General features: G+C 52.3%; 1 protein-coding gene across 3 annotated transcripts in view; it reads left to right on the forward strand.

Moving 5' to 3' along the window:
* EPHA8 (EPH receptor A8) overlaps positions 1-16,728 on the forward strand; it is a 53,190-nt gene that overhangs the window by 21,901 nt on the left and 14,561 nt on the right. For all 3 annotated transcript variants that reach the window (XM_039702329.1, XM_039702330.1, XM_039702331.1), the window contains exons 3-5: positions 64-727; positions 13,214-13,369; positions 14,720-15,055. In XM_039702329.1, coding sequence (XP_039558263.1) covers positions 64-727; positions 13,214-13,369; positions 14,720-15,055 — 1,156 coding nt within the window. The remainder of the gene's footprint in view (positions 1-63; positions 728-13,213; positions 13,370-14,719; positions 15,056-16,728) is intronic.

Here is a 16,728-nt window from a genome sequence, read left to right on the forward strand (position 1 = left end):
CATGCTCCCTGCTCCCCTAGGGGTTGGGAACATCTGGAATGACCTGTTTTCTCTGTCCTACAGTGGGATTCAATCAATGAAATGGATGAGTTTTTCAGCCCCATCCACACCTACCAGGTCTGTAACGTCATGACCCCCAATCAGAACAACTGGCTCCGGACCAACTGGGTGCAGCGGGACGGAGCACGGCGCGTCTATGCAGAGATCAAATTCACGCTGAGGGACTGTAACAGCATGCCAGGTGTGCTGGGCACCTGCAAGGAGACCTTCAACCTCTACTACATGGAGTCTGACCGGGACCTGGGCACCAGCACCCGCGAGAGCCAGTTCCTGAAGATCGACACAATCGCGGCAGATGAGAGCTTCACCAACGTGGACCTGGGCGTGCGGCGCCTGAAGCTGAACACAGAGGTGCGGGGCGTGGGGCCGCTGAGCAAGAGGGGCTTCTACCTGGCCTTCCAGGACATAGGTGCCTGCATTGCCATTGTCTCAGTGCGAGTGTACTACAAGAAGTGCCCGGCTACGGTGAGGAACTTGGCGTCCTTCTCCGAGGCTGTGACTGGGGCGGACTCATCCTCCTTGGTGGAAGTGCGGGGAGAGTGCGTGGGCCATTCCGAAGAGAGGGACACCCCCAAAATGTACTGCAGTGCCGAGGGAGAGTGGTTGGTGCCCATCGGGAAGTGTGTGTGCAGTGCTGGCTATGAAGAGCAGCGGGATTCCTGCATGGGTGAGTCCCTACTTCTTGCCTGCAGTGCCTGCAAGGGAAGGGGTGGCTGCAAGGGGCTCTTGCCTCGTTGGGGAAGGGCTGAAGACAGAAGCCTGGTCACAGAAACTGGGACAGCCAGTCTCTGTGGAGGCCAAAGGCTGTCCATGCCTTTGCTGGCTGGCTTCATGCTTCCAAAATACGTGGCTGGTATGACTGACAAACTCCCTGGGAGTTCCTGTGGCTCTGACAGGTCCTGGTGCACAGGGCAGGGCTTTGGGATAGGGACTGGCTGGCATCAGGACAGGGGCTGCTCTGGTTCCATCTTTCTGTACCATGGATCACTGGCCCAGAGATCCCAGCTCAGCTGGATCAGCCCCCAACCCCCAGCAGCTCTGACTGGTTCTGAGATCTCTGGTGTGCTCCAGGAGGGCACTACTTGGCCTCTCCAAAACACCCACTGCTGGAATGGGTTTAAGAGGGAGAAAAGCAAAAAGGAAAACACTGAGCTTTCATGGAACAAGGTCATTGCCTCCATCACTCACCTCCCGGGGCTGCTGCAGAGCCCCTCAGCCGGGGGTGTGGGGAGGGTTCCCAGGGGCCCTCAGTGCCACTGGGCAGCTTCGAGCTGCCAACTGAACAAACTGTGATAAGGAAGTGGGGTGACCAGCAGCAGGCACAGGGATGTGTGTATACAGAGCACGGGCTCCCCGGGAGAGCCCTCCACACAGATTTGTTTGCTCTCTGTTTCTTCATGGGATGTGTTGAGGGGGAGCAGCACAAATATGAGTGCGGGGCCTTTGTTTGAGTTTCATGGTAACGTCAAATGGAGCATTTGTCTTAGGGAGGCTTGACTCAAGGTTAGGACGTCCAACATCAGACTGGAATGGATCCAGGGGCTGCTGGGACCCACACTCCTGCAGGTCTCCAGTTACAGACTGGGAAGGATGGGCAGAATAAATGCTTTTATCTGAAACTCCTCCTGTCTGTGACAGTCAATTTGAAAGTTGTCCTGGGATAGATCTAATAACTCAGAAAAGGTCTTCCATCATGTTGAAGAGTGGGTGCAAGATGTATGTGGGGCCAGGCATGTGCTGCTGCAGAAGCGGGCACTGGCATGGGCCTCCTGGCTGGCTGTGCCAGCCCCAACACTACAAGGAGCTGGAAGTTGGCTCAGACAGACAAAACAGCCCTTCCTACTGCTCCCTTCCAGCAGTCCTGTACTGCACACTCTGCCCAGGACATCCCCACCCCAAAGGTAGGAGGCTGAGCAAGGCTGTGGCATTGGTGCTGGGCTCTGCCTGACTCCTTTTCCTGTGATTCCTTGGATAGGTTTGCTCTGCCCTGGCAGTGAGGCTGTGGCAGAGCCCCTTCTCTGCCCTCCTGCCCATTTCTGGTGGGATTGCTCCTCCCACAGGCATGGCACTGGAGGAAGCGTGGTCCAGCACGTGTCCCCAGGTGGCCCCGCAGACAGACTCAGACCCAGCAATGCTCTCTGGTAAAACTCTCCAAGCCTTGTGGCATCAGAAACAGGACAGAAATGTCACTGGGCTTTCTCTGACCTCAGTGTTGTCTCACCCTCCTGCCTTCCCCGTTCCATTTTTCTGGCTCCAGCACAGTTTGATGAACTGACATTGAGTGAACAGGGGCAGCACCTCCTTTCCTGCATCCCCTTTGGTGGGGCAGCAGGACATATATTTACACATGAAGGCAAACAGATGCAAATCTCTGATCTTGTGTCTGACTGGCGCAGAGTTCATTTTTCAGGCTGAAAAGTGCCTTTCGGGGATGATTTATAAGCCCAGTGGATCTGTTGGAGTTGGAAATTAGCCGTTTTAATTGTCAGGCAGACAAAAGCAGGATTCTAGTGGCTGTCGCCCCAGCAATTTTTCATTCTCGGTCACAGGGATGAGATGGTATAAATCACTCCTTGTGGCCCTAATAATCTTTCTATAAATATCAGGGAAATTCATTTTTTGCTTGGGGAGAGGAGGTGTAGAGGGGGAGAAATTAGAGAAGATACTTTGCCTCTATGGCAGTGTTTAAAATATGATTCCAAATTAATTTCCTTCTGCCTTTCATAGCCGGACGCCTTATTTGTCAAATCTAAAGATATTTGAACAGTGGAGGTTTCTTCCCCTCCTCTTTAACATTCATTTTCCTAAGGGCCTGCCAGAGTGATGGAAGACAGCTCAGGAACCAGACCATAGCCAGGGCTGTTCCCAGCCGTTCAGAGGAGAAGTAAGACAGTGTCACAGACCTGGGAAGGAAGGGGTGAGGTGGGACGTGGTGAAAGATGTGTAGGAACATCGGGAACTTCTTTGCCTCTCATCCCCGTCACAGACCTGTAGAATCCCAGACTGTTTTGGGTTGAAAGGGATAGGTTAAAGCCTATCCTATTCCACCGTCTGCCATGGGCAGGAACATCTTCCACTTGACCAGGTTGCTCCAAGCCCTGTCCAGCCTGGCCTTGCAGGGCTTTGCTGTCATCCGTCACATTGGATTCTTTGCTGTCCTTTTTTGGGGCAGGGGGATGGTGGCTGGGGTCTCTTACTCCTGCACTCATCTCAGCAGGATCCACATTTCACCTTGCCTTGATGTCCTACTGTTTGCCATAAGGACGTGAGGGGCAGTTTCCATGGGATTGAGGGGGCCAGATCTCAACCCAGGGGCACTGGGATCAGGATCATCTGAGGATGCCAGCTGGCTTGGCATTGAATATGTCACAGCCCCCACACACCAGACATTTGTCCCCATATCTGTGCCTAATGCCTCTGCCAGATTCCTCTCCAGAGAACCCCCTTCTCCAGCTGGGACTAGGCACATGTGCTACAGTTCTTTACTGGACAGAAATGGGATTTGAGCCGGAATTCCTACATCTGTTGATGACATCCTGGGGTCTGCCAGCTCCTAACGTTCCCAGCATTTAGTCCCACAGCATCTTGTGCCACAGCCACCCCAAGGATAAAACTCCTCCTGGCACAGCACAACCCACTTGTTTTTCCCTCTGTTTTCAAGGTTCTGAAGGACTTTTCTTCCCTCACCCCCTAACCCACAGCCTTGGACTGCTCTTTCCTCCTTGAAATGCAACAGTCTACACACGACACATTAACATCTCTTACACACAGCAAATAGCAACTGCTCTGCCTAAACAGCAGAATAAGCAAGAGCAGGAGGGAAAGGGATCTGTCCCAGCAATTTATCAGATAAGGAGACAATCAGCATAATTCGCCTTATTGATATGCAGCTGCTGTGCAGGACAAATAGATACCCATTTCAATAAGGTCAGTGCAATTAGAGGGATGGGAAAGGGGAGCCTGGTTGTGCTCCTGTGGGCAGGGAAGGGCATGTAATCCACCTCCACAAAGGCTGAGAGCTGGGGCATTAGTACCCTGTCCTGTGTGTGGATGGATGGAGAGGTGGACATGGAGGGTCAGGCAGGTGGGGGCAGTGGCTCTTCAACCACATCCCTCCTACCAGCCATGGTCAGCCCCTCTTTGGGGAAGTCTGTCAGGCTCCTGAGCCACCAAGACCTTGGGTTTTGGTGGCGGTCCTTGGTGGATAGACCTTGGTCCTTGGACCATGTAAATCCATGCTCCTTGCATCAGGGTCCCCCTTTTAAGTCAAGTCTGAATTATTTCTTGGGCTGCATCTCTCACCAGCTATCAGTGAGCAAAACTTCAAGTTGGGCTAAAATCTGTTCAGCTGCTCACAGGTTGTACACACAGAGGGAGTTTGTTTGCAGCATCAGCAGCAGTGCCATGGCTATAGATCATGGTGCTGCTGTCTGGGAGTTGACACAAACCCATCCAGCATCCAGCCATGGGGGACCCCCAGGAGCACAGAATCTCCCAGGAAGGGTTTTTCTCAATAATCCAGTGGAAAACAGGGCAGGCCCTCTTTCCTGTTGTCACAGTGGGTGGATGAGCCTTTGGCAGAAATGCCATTTCCAAAGAGCTTCTTTGTTGAATATCCATGGCTTTCAGGAACTGTTCAAACATTTCTGTCTGAAGTTTGGAAACAGGCATCTTATCCTCTGGGTGTTCTGGTTGCTCTGGCTGCTTTCCCTCTGTTCTTGGGACCTTCAGTTTAGCTATTCCCTTTAGATGGAAAATGGTGGTGAGGGAGCAGGAACTGAGCAATTCCTAATTCCTGCTCCAGCAGCCCATTTGTACATGAGGATGGGTGTTTGTAGCCTGAGTGACAACAGCAACCAAACACAGGTCTGCTGTGTGTGGCTCAATGAGGATCTGGCCCTGGGTTAGATTTTACCCAGCTCTGCTTCAGCAAGAAAATGGGCTTTTTCCTCTGGACAAGAGAAGAGAGGGACATTGCCACTGGTGGGACCCTCTCCCTTCCAGCCCCCCAAAATGAAGGAGAGGTGGGAATAGAGAAAGACTGCTGAGCTCTCTCGTGCCTCCTGTGGTACACAGCTGGTGGAAATGGATCTGGAAAGTCTGGTTAGCAATCTGGAAGCCAGTTAATTTTTTCCAGTTGGTGGAATTCATGCTGATGAACCAATCAGCAGATTTAATGTACCTTAAAACTTCCTTGTGGGCAACTTTAATCGAGCAATTAAAGCACCACGGCATTGCTAATTAAGAGGAGAAAATACCCAGCTTGGTAATTATGTGCTTGTGAATACAGTTCTGTATCCATGGACATTTATGAAGGAAGTCCCACAGCTGGTGGGGCAAGGGGGGAGCAGAGCTGTGTGAAAGGAGGAGAAACCCTATCCAGCTGCACCCCATGTACTGTGCTGGGGGCAAAGCCTGGCACAGGGGCAGGGAAAGCCCTGGAAACACCTGAAGAGAAGCATGCCTGGTGAAGACACTGGATGGGGATTGCAGCAGCCTGGTCTGCTGGAAGGTGTCCCTGCCATAGGTGGAATGAGACGGGCTTAAGGTCCCTTCCAATCCAAAAACCATTTGGTGGTTCCATGATTCTGTGAGAACACCCTATTATTGCAGCTCCAAGCAAACATCTTGGAAGATGTTTCAGTTTTGTTGGTGTGAGTTTCAAGAGGAATTTCTGTGCAAGTCCCAGCACACACATGGCAGGCCCAAGCCACAGCCTTACCTGCCTGCAGCATCCTCTGCCTTCTGTCTGGATACCTGGTACCCAGAGCTGGTGGCACCAATGCCCCAGGTGTCCCACACAGAGGGGTTCTGCCATGAGTGTACCAGGACAGAGCTTCCAAGGCCAAGACCAGAAACAGTTCCAAAGTGGTGCTGTGAGAGTTATGCAAAAGTCCTTTCTGTGATGTCAGACACCGGAATAAAAAAAAATTTGGTGACTCACAAGATTTTCATTGTGGTTTGCAAGGCCATCGGCTGCTCTGTGAAACACAGGGAATACTGGCTGGTGAGATCATGGTTATCATGTAATGATCATGTATCATGTTGCTGGTGGGATCCTGGTTATCCCAAAGCTCTGCATCCCACCCCCCCCAAAAAAAAAAAAAAAAAAAAAAAAAAACAACAAAAAAAACCCCAACAGTTTGTCTTCCAAGACACATAAGCTGTGACTATGTAGAAATACAGAATCACAGAAAGGTTTGGGCTGAAAGGGCCCTTAAAGTTCATCTCCTTCCAACCCCCTGCCATGGGCAGAGACACCTTCCAGTACCCCAAGCAGCTCCAAGCCCTGTCCAACCTGGCCTGGAATACTTCCAGGGGTGGGACAGCCACAGCTTCTCTGGGCACCCTGTGCCAGGGCCTCCCCACCCTCACAGGGAAGAATTTCTCCCAATATGCCATCCAAACCTGCTCTCTTTCTTTTTTCATTAAGGAAGACTTCTTCCCCTAGAGGCTTATGGGATCCTTGGATTCACACTTGTCTCATATCAAGACCTCCAGCTCACTGTCACAGACCTGGCTTCTAGGCTTGGACCCCAGGGGTGCTGGGCTCCATGTGTGTAGCTAATTCAGCCCAGTGAGATCATTGGAGAAGGCAGGACAGGGTGATCCCAGGATCTCCAGCATCACTCCCACCTCTAAAATGCAGTGACTAATTGCATTTGCTTGGAAAACAAAACAAAGCAGAACCCCAGCACCTAAACCCATTTACTTATTTCTCTAAGGAACAAACAAAAAGGATGGAGGTGCTGCAGAGCACCACTGTATCTCACCAATGCAACAATACAGAGATTGTCCTTGGCTGAATATTTTGTGTGCCACTTTTCCTCTGAGTTTTCTGTGTTTCGGTGCTGACAGAATTGAAGGGTGAGAATGATAGTGAGCTGGAGTTCAGGGTAGTGATGGGGATTAATCAAATTTTATTTGTGCTTAGCAGGTCTCTGTGGCCCTCTGAGAAGTAGTGAAGAGCAGCTGGGCTGTGATGGATGAGGACATTCACCAGTTTGGGAATGTGGGTTTTTTTCCGGGGGATTTTTGTTTTGAGCTCTTCCATAAAACTGGCTGCCTTTGGGTGGTGAACACAGGCTGTTCCTCTGGATTTCCAGTGTGCAGCTGTTGTTGGGGAGTTTGGACACAGAGCACAAGAAAGACCTGGAATTTTGCATCCGTCCTTACATCGGGATAGTGCAACACAGTGGGGTGCGGAGATCTCAAATTCCCCACCAGCACATTGAGAGGCTTGGTGAGATTGCCTTGCATGGAGAAGATTCTCCTCATCCCACAGAGCAGTAGGACCCTGCCAGAAACTTGTTCTGCCCTTGGCAGGAGCTCCAGATGCCAGCACTCATGCCACTGTTTGTGTGAGGGCTTCTTCCCCTTCTGAAAGCAGGCTGCTGCTGCTGCCACTCTCCAAGAAGGAGCAAGCTCCAAAGGCTGGTGGAGCTCAGCTGTGTGGGGGCGAGGGCTGTGCTGGCCCTGGCATGTCTGGGCACCCTCATTTCACAGCTCAGCCCCTCCACACATCCACAGCCATATGGATGTGCTGAGAGGGCTCACATGGCCCTCCAAACTGCACTCCAGCTCCTGCCAGGGATGGGATGAAGCTCTTGCTGTTCTGTGTGTCCTTTCCTCCTTCATGCCTCGCAACAGGGACACAGAGCACTGTCACCTGCAGGTGTGACACCCCTTCCTCTAGACTGTGTTTTCCGGCTTTGGTTTTGGTTTGGTGAAATCTGTGGGGTTTTTTTCAGAAGCTTTGGATAATTCTGTCTAAAACTCTTTGACAAGACTGAGTTTGGGAAACAGCTTTTTTCTAATTCTGGCACGAGGCTGCCTGTTTCCATCCTACTCCAGCAAGCTGTAGCCTTTCCCTGGATAAGCTTCATAAAAAGCTTTACTCTGAGCATGTCAGGCTGTCTCACCTACACAAGTCTGCACAGCCTCACCTCCACTCCCACAGAAGGATGTCTGCACCAGGCAGTGGAGCAGCACTCAGAGCAAACTGGGACTTGGGTGTTTCCTGCTTTTATTTTTCTTTTTTTTTAAGATGTGAGAAAGAGGAGAGTCAGGCATATGTCCAACAGTACTAAAATCAGGCTGAATGGGAATGTGAGCACCCTGGTATAGTGGAAGATGTCCCTGCCCATGGCAGGACAGGGGAGTTGGATGATCTTTGAGGTCCCTTCCAAACCAAACTGTTCTGGGATTATGGAATTCTATGCTAGAGATGTGAGTCTAAGTGATTCTGTGACTCTAAGACCTGCTGATTTTTCTATGGCAATATCATGCAGATTTCCAGTTTGGGATGCATCCAGTCTCTACAACTGTAGTTCCAGTTTTCCCAGCACTACAAGTGGAATTCCTCCACTTGGAAGGGCAGGACCCTCCTAAATAAAACTTGTTCTGGTGGCAGGGAAACCTGGGTGTTATCAAGAAGGATGCAGGGTGTCCTTTGCCATCTGTGCCATTTGCTGAGAGCCCCAAACACAGGGTCCTGCTGGCTTTGCAAAGCCTTAATGGGTAAAAAACTCCTCCTGTTTCCTCCTCTGAAAGACTCAGGGGTACAATGGGGTATGCAGTGGGTTAATTGTGGGAAGACGGGCCAGGAAGTGGGGAAGTGATGTGAGGTGAGTCTGGGGCCATAGGAGACAAGTTGAAGGGTGTGTAGTGGTGTGATGAGTTGTATTGGGGGTGGGAAGATCTGTGCAAAGGGGCTGCAAGGTGGGAGTGGGGCTGTGGACAGGCTCAGGGGCCAGAGGTGACCATGGCTGAGGCAGTGTGGAGACAAGCAGCACAAACAGGGGATGTGAGCACCAGGCATGACCTCTGGACCAGGAGATTACTGAGAGCACCAGCCCAGCCAGGCCCCCAGACTCCCTCCAGGCCACTGAACAGCCTAGAGCCTGGGCTGGCCTGGGATTGCAGGGAGAGGGGAGCACAGCCCTGCTGAAACAGTTGATTTTGGGCAATGAGGCAAATGTGTCATTTTAAGACATGACTGAGAATAACTGGCTTCTGTTTCAGTGTCTGTGTCATATGGGAGCTGAGATTTGAGGCATCATGCTGAAACTAGATTGAAAGGAGGCTGGGATTTTCTGTGCTGGCTTGTGCAGCCCGGGGGGCTCTGGGACTGGTGCCTGTCTCTGGCTGTCACAGTGGCTGTGACACCTTTATTTCCGTCTCTATCTCTTCCCAGCAAGAGATACATGGCTGCTCTTCTGCTGCTTGCAGATGCCCAGATCTCTTGAAGGGTCAGGAAGGGTGGCACCAGTGTCACAGAGCTGCCCCATGTCCCCCTCAGCCATGCCCTCACCCTGCCCACACCTCCTGGGCAGAAGACAGAGCCAAGAGAGACTGACATGGGAGCAGTGCTTGCACTTGCAGCCCCACTGGAGCAGCCCTCGGTGGTCCCCCCAGGGCCACCTGCAGAGCACTGCTTCCAGGCAGCCACTTGAGAGGGAGAGAAGCAGCTCGCTCCCTGCTAGTGTATCCTTGACAGGTCCATCCATCATCTCTTGAGCTCTGCCAGCTTATTAGCAGATGTTGTCCTGTCCCCAGAGGATGGAGAGAGAGTGAAACAAATGGACCTTACTCCAGATGGCTGGCAGGGCCCTCCACGTTCACTGTTCCTGAGACAAACCTGATACTGTGGGGTCCTTTGGGCAGGTGACATGGGAGAGTGGGCTTGGTGGGCTGGGAAAACAGGCAAGGTGTGCAGTGCAGGGTGGGGGGGATCAGTGCAAACCCCATGGGATAGACCCAGACAGGTCTGGAGTGATCACTGGGGACTCACCTGTGCAATACAGGGCTAGAGATACGCTCTGCCAAGCACAGGTTCACACTGGGTTTTGTAGGCTTTCCTGGTGACACTAGGATCACCCAGGTGTCTGGGCTGCAGGAAGAAGGTAGGTGTGCAATTCTTGAGCTGAGTGGCAGATGAAGGGCTGCCCCTGTCCCATGTGCATTGCAGAACCACACTGTGCATGTGAGATCACACTGCAGGGACAGGCAGCTGGGGTGGCTCTGGGGACATCGCAGCACTTCTGGTGGCTCAAAAAGAGGCAGGACTTGAGATCAGATTCAGAGCAATGGTGTCAATTACATAAAATAATGGGAATAAAAGAAACCCTCACCTTCCCCAGGGCTGCAGGGAGGACACTTCTGGCAGGTGGCTATATTTGACTGCCGTGAAGACAGCAGAGCAACCACTCTGCACCTCTCTGCTGGGTGGCTGCAGACTTGGGAGGCTTCTGTGTGTGCCACAACCATGGCTGTGGAGCCCAGTGTGTTTTAGACCTGGTGCATTTGATTGAATTTTTCCTACTAGTCACTTCTCTGCTGTTTGCTCTTCCCAGAGCTAACCTGGGAGGTCCTGGTCTTCCACATGTCACTGGCATGGCATGAGAGAGCTCAGTCCAGAGCAGGCCCTGCCTGGCATCCTGTGTGCAGGTTCGAGTTGATGCCCTCTCCCATGCCTGTGAAGGCTTTGCACGTGTCCTGCTTTCTCAGAAGTGGGCACTGAGACACTCAGAGATGCACGACCTCCCGAGCAGTGCCTGTCCCAGCACCAGGTGCTCCCCAGCCCTCCCTGCATGCTCATGCTGTCCACATGCTGGGAGCTGGCTCCCGATGGCTCTGCCCTGGTGCACAAATTCACCTGTAATTTGTCATTTAGTATAATTTTCCCCTTGAGTGCATCTAAAATAATTGTGACTCATTGCTACAGGTAATTAATGGGTTTTTTACAGCATTAAATGCTAAGTGATTACAATTGCTCTGTGCAAATCTGCTGTACTTCGTGTTCCCATCCTTCCTGCTGCCTGTCTTTCGTACCTGAGGTAGCACTGATTTCTCTGCCCTTAATTAAATAGTGGTGGAGGGAAGCACTCCAGTGCCTCTGGAGTCACAAGTCGCTGGTTGCTGCATGGGTAGAGATGATGGTTTGCAGGTCCAAGGGACATTCACACAAGTTAAAGGCAGCAGTTCCTGTCCTGCACCTGCGCAGCACCAACTGAGGCTGTCCCATTGCTCAGCTCCCATCCATGCTCATGAAGTGTCTTCATCTTTTCCCGCACAGAAAAACTGGGTAATTTTCTTTCTTCTGATTTATTTTGGAGTTTGGCTGGGTTTTTCCCACCAGCTGGCTGCCTCCCAGATTTGTCCCCACATAAGAACAGGGTGTATCTGTGCTCATTTCAGTCTTACACCCAAAACCAATGGGCTGCAGACTGGAGGGTGGTGCATCAGGGGGCATTTGGCAAGGGCAGAGTCCCTGAATCTCTTGGTATCATCAGAACCAGTCAGCACCAGAGCCTGCCAAATGTCTCAGGCTGTCCTTGGGAGGTTTTCAGTCTAGCTGGAAATGGACAGCAAACCTCCCCTGAAATCTGCATCCCCTGTGTTCTCTCCTCTCCTGATGCCCTTGAGGAGGTAAAAGGTGCCAGAAGAGCTGGAGAAAAAAAACAGCCCCAAGCTGCTGCAATTTCACATCTGCCTTCCCTTGCATCCCCCAAATTTGGGCATTTCTGCTCCTTGCCCTGATGCCCTTTGGGGAGTGGAGAAGCAGAAATTTAGGAACAAAGTCTGAAACTGCTGGCCTTTGCTGTACCAAGATGTGACACCAGCCTGTGACACCACCTCTGGCATGTGCAGCACGTGTCTGTCCTGCCAGTGGTATGACTCCCCTGCTGTTAATAGAGCATTTGGTGTAAAAGTGCCAAAGAAACTGGTGACAGAGCCTGGAGAGGGACCAGCAAGTGCTCCCCACACCAGGGATGCATGACTGGAGCACTGCCTTCAGCTGCTATTGCCAGAGTAGCTCAGTTGTAAAAAGACCCTTGTGTCACTGTGCAGTGTGAATCTGCTGGTAGCATCAGTCCAGGGAGATCTGTGACAAGGAAATGAGTGTTATTAATAAGATAACAAACCAGCACCTTGAAACAAAACAAACAGCATGGAGGGACACAGCCCACTGAGGATGCTGGATAACAAAAAACCCTTTTACATGCCTGAAAGCAAAGATTGAGGCTGTATGCAAATCTGGCCACTGCAGGTAAAGATGAGAAAATGAAGGTATTACTACCTCAGTGGGAAAAAACAGAGATGAGTCAGAGTCAGGAATAATCCTTGAATCACTAGAATTGGTCCTCAAAGTACCTCATGAGTACAGGGACCCAGACAGAGCCTGCTTTCCCTTATTTGGAATTTAAGTCTGCAGGAGAGGGCAGATCCTTCCACCCCCAGACTGATACCTGACATGCCACATGTCACTCTTGAACAAATCGATCTTTTAATGAGAGACAAGCTGTTTGTTTGTGTGACAAATGATCTACCTGAGGGGCTGCTGGAGCAGGGGGTAGGAGCAATGGGCATGGGATGAGCTCCTGCATCAGGAGGAGGCAGAGGAACTGCAGACAGGTTGTATTGTCAGAAAAAAACTTTTTTCCAAGGCTGTCTCATTTGGCCTGAATGTCCCTCTGCCTCCAGAAAGAGGGCAGCAGGCATGCAGTGCTGTTTTGCTGTACTATGCAACAAGAGAGGCTCTTTCCCTACCGTGTTGTGCAAGAGAACTTGTTGCTCTGTGTGGCAGCACCCCAGGGTCTTGCAGAGGGACATGTACCATATCCCAGATGTGGAGATTTAATTTCTGAAATTTCTCACATAGATGTTTTTGGGAACTTGGGCATAGCCAATGCTTGTGGCAACCACCATGAAGTGAGGACTGTGATGTAAATTTGCCCCATAAATGGCATTTTGGAGTAGTTGCCAATAGATTTCCAGTGCTGCATGGTTTGATCCTTGCAGTGCTCTCTGTCCTGAAGCCAGACAGTAGCTGGACAGCAGGCACAGGGGCAAGAATACCTGGAGCTTTGCAGGCAGCTCCTGAACAGCAGAGGCACCCAAGTTTGCTTGTGAAGCAGCAGGGAACAGGTGTCAGGATGGCAGTAAGTGCAGCTAGGGGAACAGAAGTTTCCACAGAGCCCAGTTTCCAGATGAGCAGCTGGAGGGGATTCACCCAGGTGCAGGGGAGAGAGGCTGGTTTCCTGTGCACTACATGAGAACAGAGCTGAGCTTTGTGCTGGTGGGATCTGCTGAGCTGTGGGATGATCCTCATCCAGGCACATCCCTCTGACCTGTGCCCTTCTCCCTGCAGCCTGCCAGCTGGGGTTTTACAAATCAGCCCCTGGGGACCAGCTGTGTGCCAAATGTCCCCTGCACAGCCACTCGGAGAGCCGGGCAGCTCGTGTGTGCCACTGTGACAGCAGCTTCTACCGCGCTGTGCAGGACCCCCCGTCGGCCGCCTGCACACGTGAGTGTAGCCCCTGAGTATCCCCTGAGTACCCCCTGAGTACCCCCTGAGTACCCCCTGAGTATCCCCTGAGTACCCCCTGAGTGTCCCCTGAGTGTCCCCAGCTGCCCTGTGCCCAGCTATGCTGCACTGGGGCACGTGTTGCATCCTCGGACCCAGCCGCTGCTCCTGGCTGAGCCCAGCCCCTCCCCTGGCCCTGGACCTGCTGCCCAAGATGCTCCATCAGCCCTACAACCCCAGAGTGTCTGTCTGGCATGTGAGCTGAGAGCTGAGAGTGCTTAGCTGCACTCCCTCACTGCCTCTGTGTCACCCCCATCCTGCTGCTCTCCAAACACCCTGAGCAGGGTCAGAGAGTTACAGAATCGTTAAGGTTGGAAAAGCCTCTGTGTTTGTCAAGTCCATCCATCAGCCCAGCACCACCACCATGCTCACCTCTAAGCTGTGCCCCCAAGTGCCACATCCACACATTTTTGGAATGCTTCCAGGGATGGTAACTCCACTATTTCCCTGGACAGTCTGTTCCAATGCCTGCCTGTCCTTTCTTTGAGGCAATTTTCTCTAATACCCAATCTAACCCTCTTGTGGCACAGCTTGAGGCTGTTTCCTCTTGTCCTGTCACTTGTTACCTGGCAGAAGTGATTGACCACCACCCCAGCTTTCCTTTCCCAGAAGTGCACTGGGTGGTCAGACACCCCTGGGCAGCCATGGGGTCAGTCCAAGTGACCCTGTGCTCTCCTCCTCTGTGGGTGGACAGTGACACCAGGGTTTGTCATATGGGCTCAGCTCAACTTTGCAATAGGCTGCTTTGAGGGGCCCAGTGCTATTAAAAGGGGACAAGGACATCCCAGGGGGAGTCTTCCTTTCTGCAGCTGGTCCAGGAGGACAGACAGGTGTGGCATTGCTAGCTGAGGCCAGGGGAAGGAGGCATAAGCAGCACCTGACTTGTGTTTCCCTAAGGAATACCCACCCAAGTTTATTAACCTGCCAAGGAAATGTGAGTTCATCTTTCCTTTTAGGTGAGCATATCCAGCTCATCAACTGTGGCTCTCCCTGCAAATCTTCATGCTTCACCATTGCTTCCTGCTTCCCTCAGAACTAACACCAGCTCTTGCTGTCTGGCATTTGGCATCCTGATATCCTGACCATTTTACCTCCAAGGCATTTCACCCTGTGCTCTGCCTGTGTCTTTGCTGTCTCATGTCCGGCTCATTCCCTGCTCTTGGCAGTTCTGTGTCCCTTGCAGCAGCGTTTGTGAACTCAGGTCCTGCTGCCCAAGGCACATCTCCATTGGTCCCACGCTCCAATACTCCAGCAGCCCTCGCCATGCCTGAATCCCTGCTTCGCTTCCAGGGCCCCCCTCTGCTCCCGTGAACCTGATCTCCAGTGTGAACGGCACCTCTGTGACGCTGGAGTGGGGCCCGCCGCTGGACAAGGGCGGCCGCGCGGACGTCGTGTACAACGTGCAGTGCCGGCGCTGCGCGGGGGACGCGGGGCCCTGCGAGGCCTGCGGCAGCGGCATCCGCTTCGTGCCCCAGCAGATGAGCCTGGTGCAGGGAGCGCTGACCGTCACCAACCTGCTGGCACACACCAACTACTCCTTCTGGGTGGAGGCCGTCAACGGCGTCTCTGACCTCAGCCTGGAGTCCAGGAGAGCCGCGGTCGCCAACATCACGACAAACCAGGCAGGTAGGAGGAGCAGACCCACCCTCCAGACTTGGCCTGTGGGGGTGATGCTGATGTTGCTCCGGCATTGCTCCAGGCAGTGTCTGCAGGAGCCAGAACCCGCTCCAGCAGTGAAGGGATGATTTGGTGATGGGCTTGGGACAGCCAAGAAATGGGACCCATGTCCTCTGTGCTGCTGGTGGTGGGTTCAGGGAACTGGGATGGGCTGGGGATAAGTTGCTGCCCAAGGTAACTCTTACCCTTCTCTGCTTCTGCTTTATGGTGTCCTTTTCCCTTCTCCGTTCCCTTCATTTCAGCTTGCAGACACTGTTGGAGACTCCTTTTCTGCAAGAGACAGGGGACACAGAGAACATTTGTTTATTGACAGGAACACTACAGTATAAATGTTTCAGGCTGATCCTCCAGCCTATTGTCCCTTCTCAAAGGGCCAGGCAGCAGTTCATACTCTGGTCTTATCTCACACCCATGCCAGGCCCCAGCAAGTGACAGCAATGTTTGTTGGGAAAAGTCTCTCTCATGCATGTCACACCTTTGCAAATTCCTCACTGCAAAATGATCTTTCCTCAGGAAATTCCTCTGAGCCTAGGTAGGACAGGACTTTGTTCCATGGCATTTTTCCATGTAGCACACTGTAAGCAGAGAGATCAGGGCAGGGACTGATCCTCCTTGTCAGTCCTCCCAGTTTGAAATGAGCCTACAAGAACTTCCCGTGATGCTGAGCCCCTTCTGTTCCCATGGCAGTGGTACCAGTGGGAGAAACTTGGGAGCCTTGCTGGATAGCTCATGGCTGACAAGAGAACGGGTCCCTTTGTCACTAATGCCAGCCTGTAGTACTTCTGCAGCATGTGGAAATGGCTCTGTCCTGCTGCCTTGATCCCCCACAATCCCTCCAAGTGCTGATGAGCTGCCTCAGCCTGATGTCTCAGATGGATATGCTCTCAGGAAGTGCTGAGTATTCCTATTTTGACCACTCAGCTGCAAAATGGATTCTGAGCAGGTGCTGTGAAAGCAGCGGGGTTGGGAATTTAGTAGTTCAGCTTGTGTGCTCCAGCAGCTGTACGTGACAGGGGGCTGAGGGACCCCAACACTGCATGAGGGGACCTCCTGGGTGCTGGTCACCCTTGTCCCCCCAGCCCCATTGGCTGAGGCAGATGCAGCACAGATTCCCTGGGCTGTTTGGTGTAAAGGCATTGCCCATGCTCATGCTGATTCCCACCATCCTACCTTGTCCCATCTCCCCATGTGGTACAGGGTGCTCTGTACCATAAGCATTTTCTGCTTCTCAGAGGAGCCAGCCCCAAAGAGCTAAAATTGCTGCTGCAGTCTGTGTGGCCTCTTTTGGTCTCTGTGCTGCTCTGATGACATCTCTGCACTGCAGCCATGGCCACTGCAGCTCTGTCTTCTCAGAGCTGCCGCATCTTATTTTTCACCTGGCAATGAAGCTCCCAAGTGGGGCCCAAAACCTTCCCATGAGTCAGACCCTATGGCTTCACCTGGCCATCACAGCACCCACTACACTCTGGAGAACTTCCAGTGGATATTTTCCCTGTAGGAAAAGAGGCTGGTGAGTTGGTTCCTTCAGCTGTGACAGCTATAGTTCAGGCATGGCTACAGGTACAAGACAAGAACAGATCCACAGGCTCCCAGCTCAGGACTGGGAAGACAACAAATATCCG

This window comes from Passer montanus, unplaced genomic scaffold, assembly GCF_014805655.1.
Source record: "Passer montanus isolate IOZ18808 unplaced genomic scaffold, ASM1480565v1 scaffold155, whole genome shotgun sequence".
In the NCBI taxonomy this organism is placed as follows: Eukaryota; Metazoa; Chordata; class Aves; order Passeriformes; family Passeridae; genus Passer; species Passer montanus.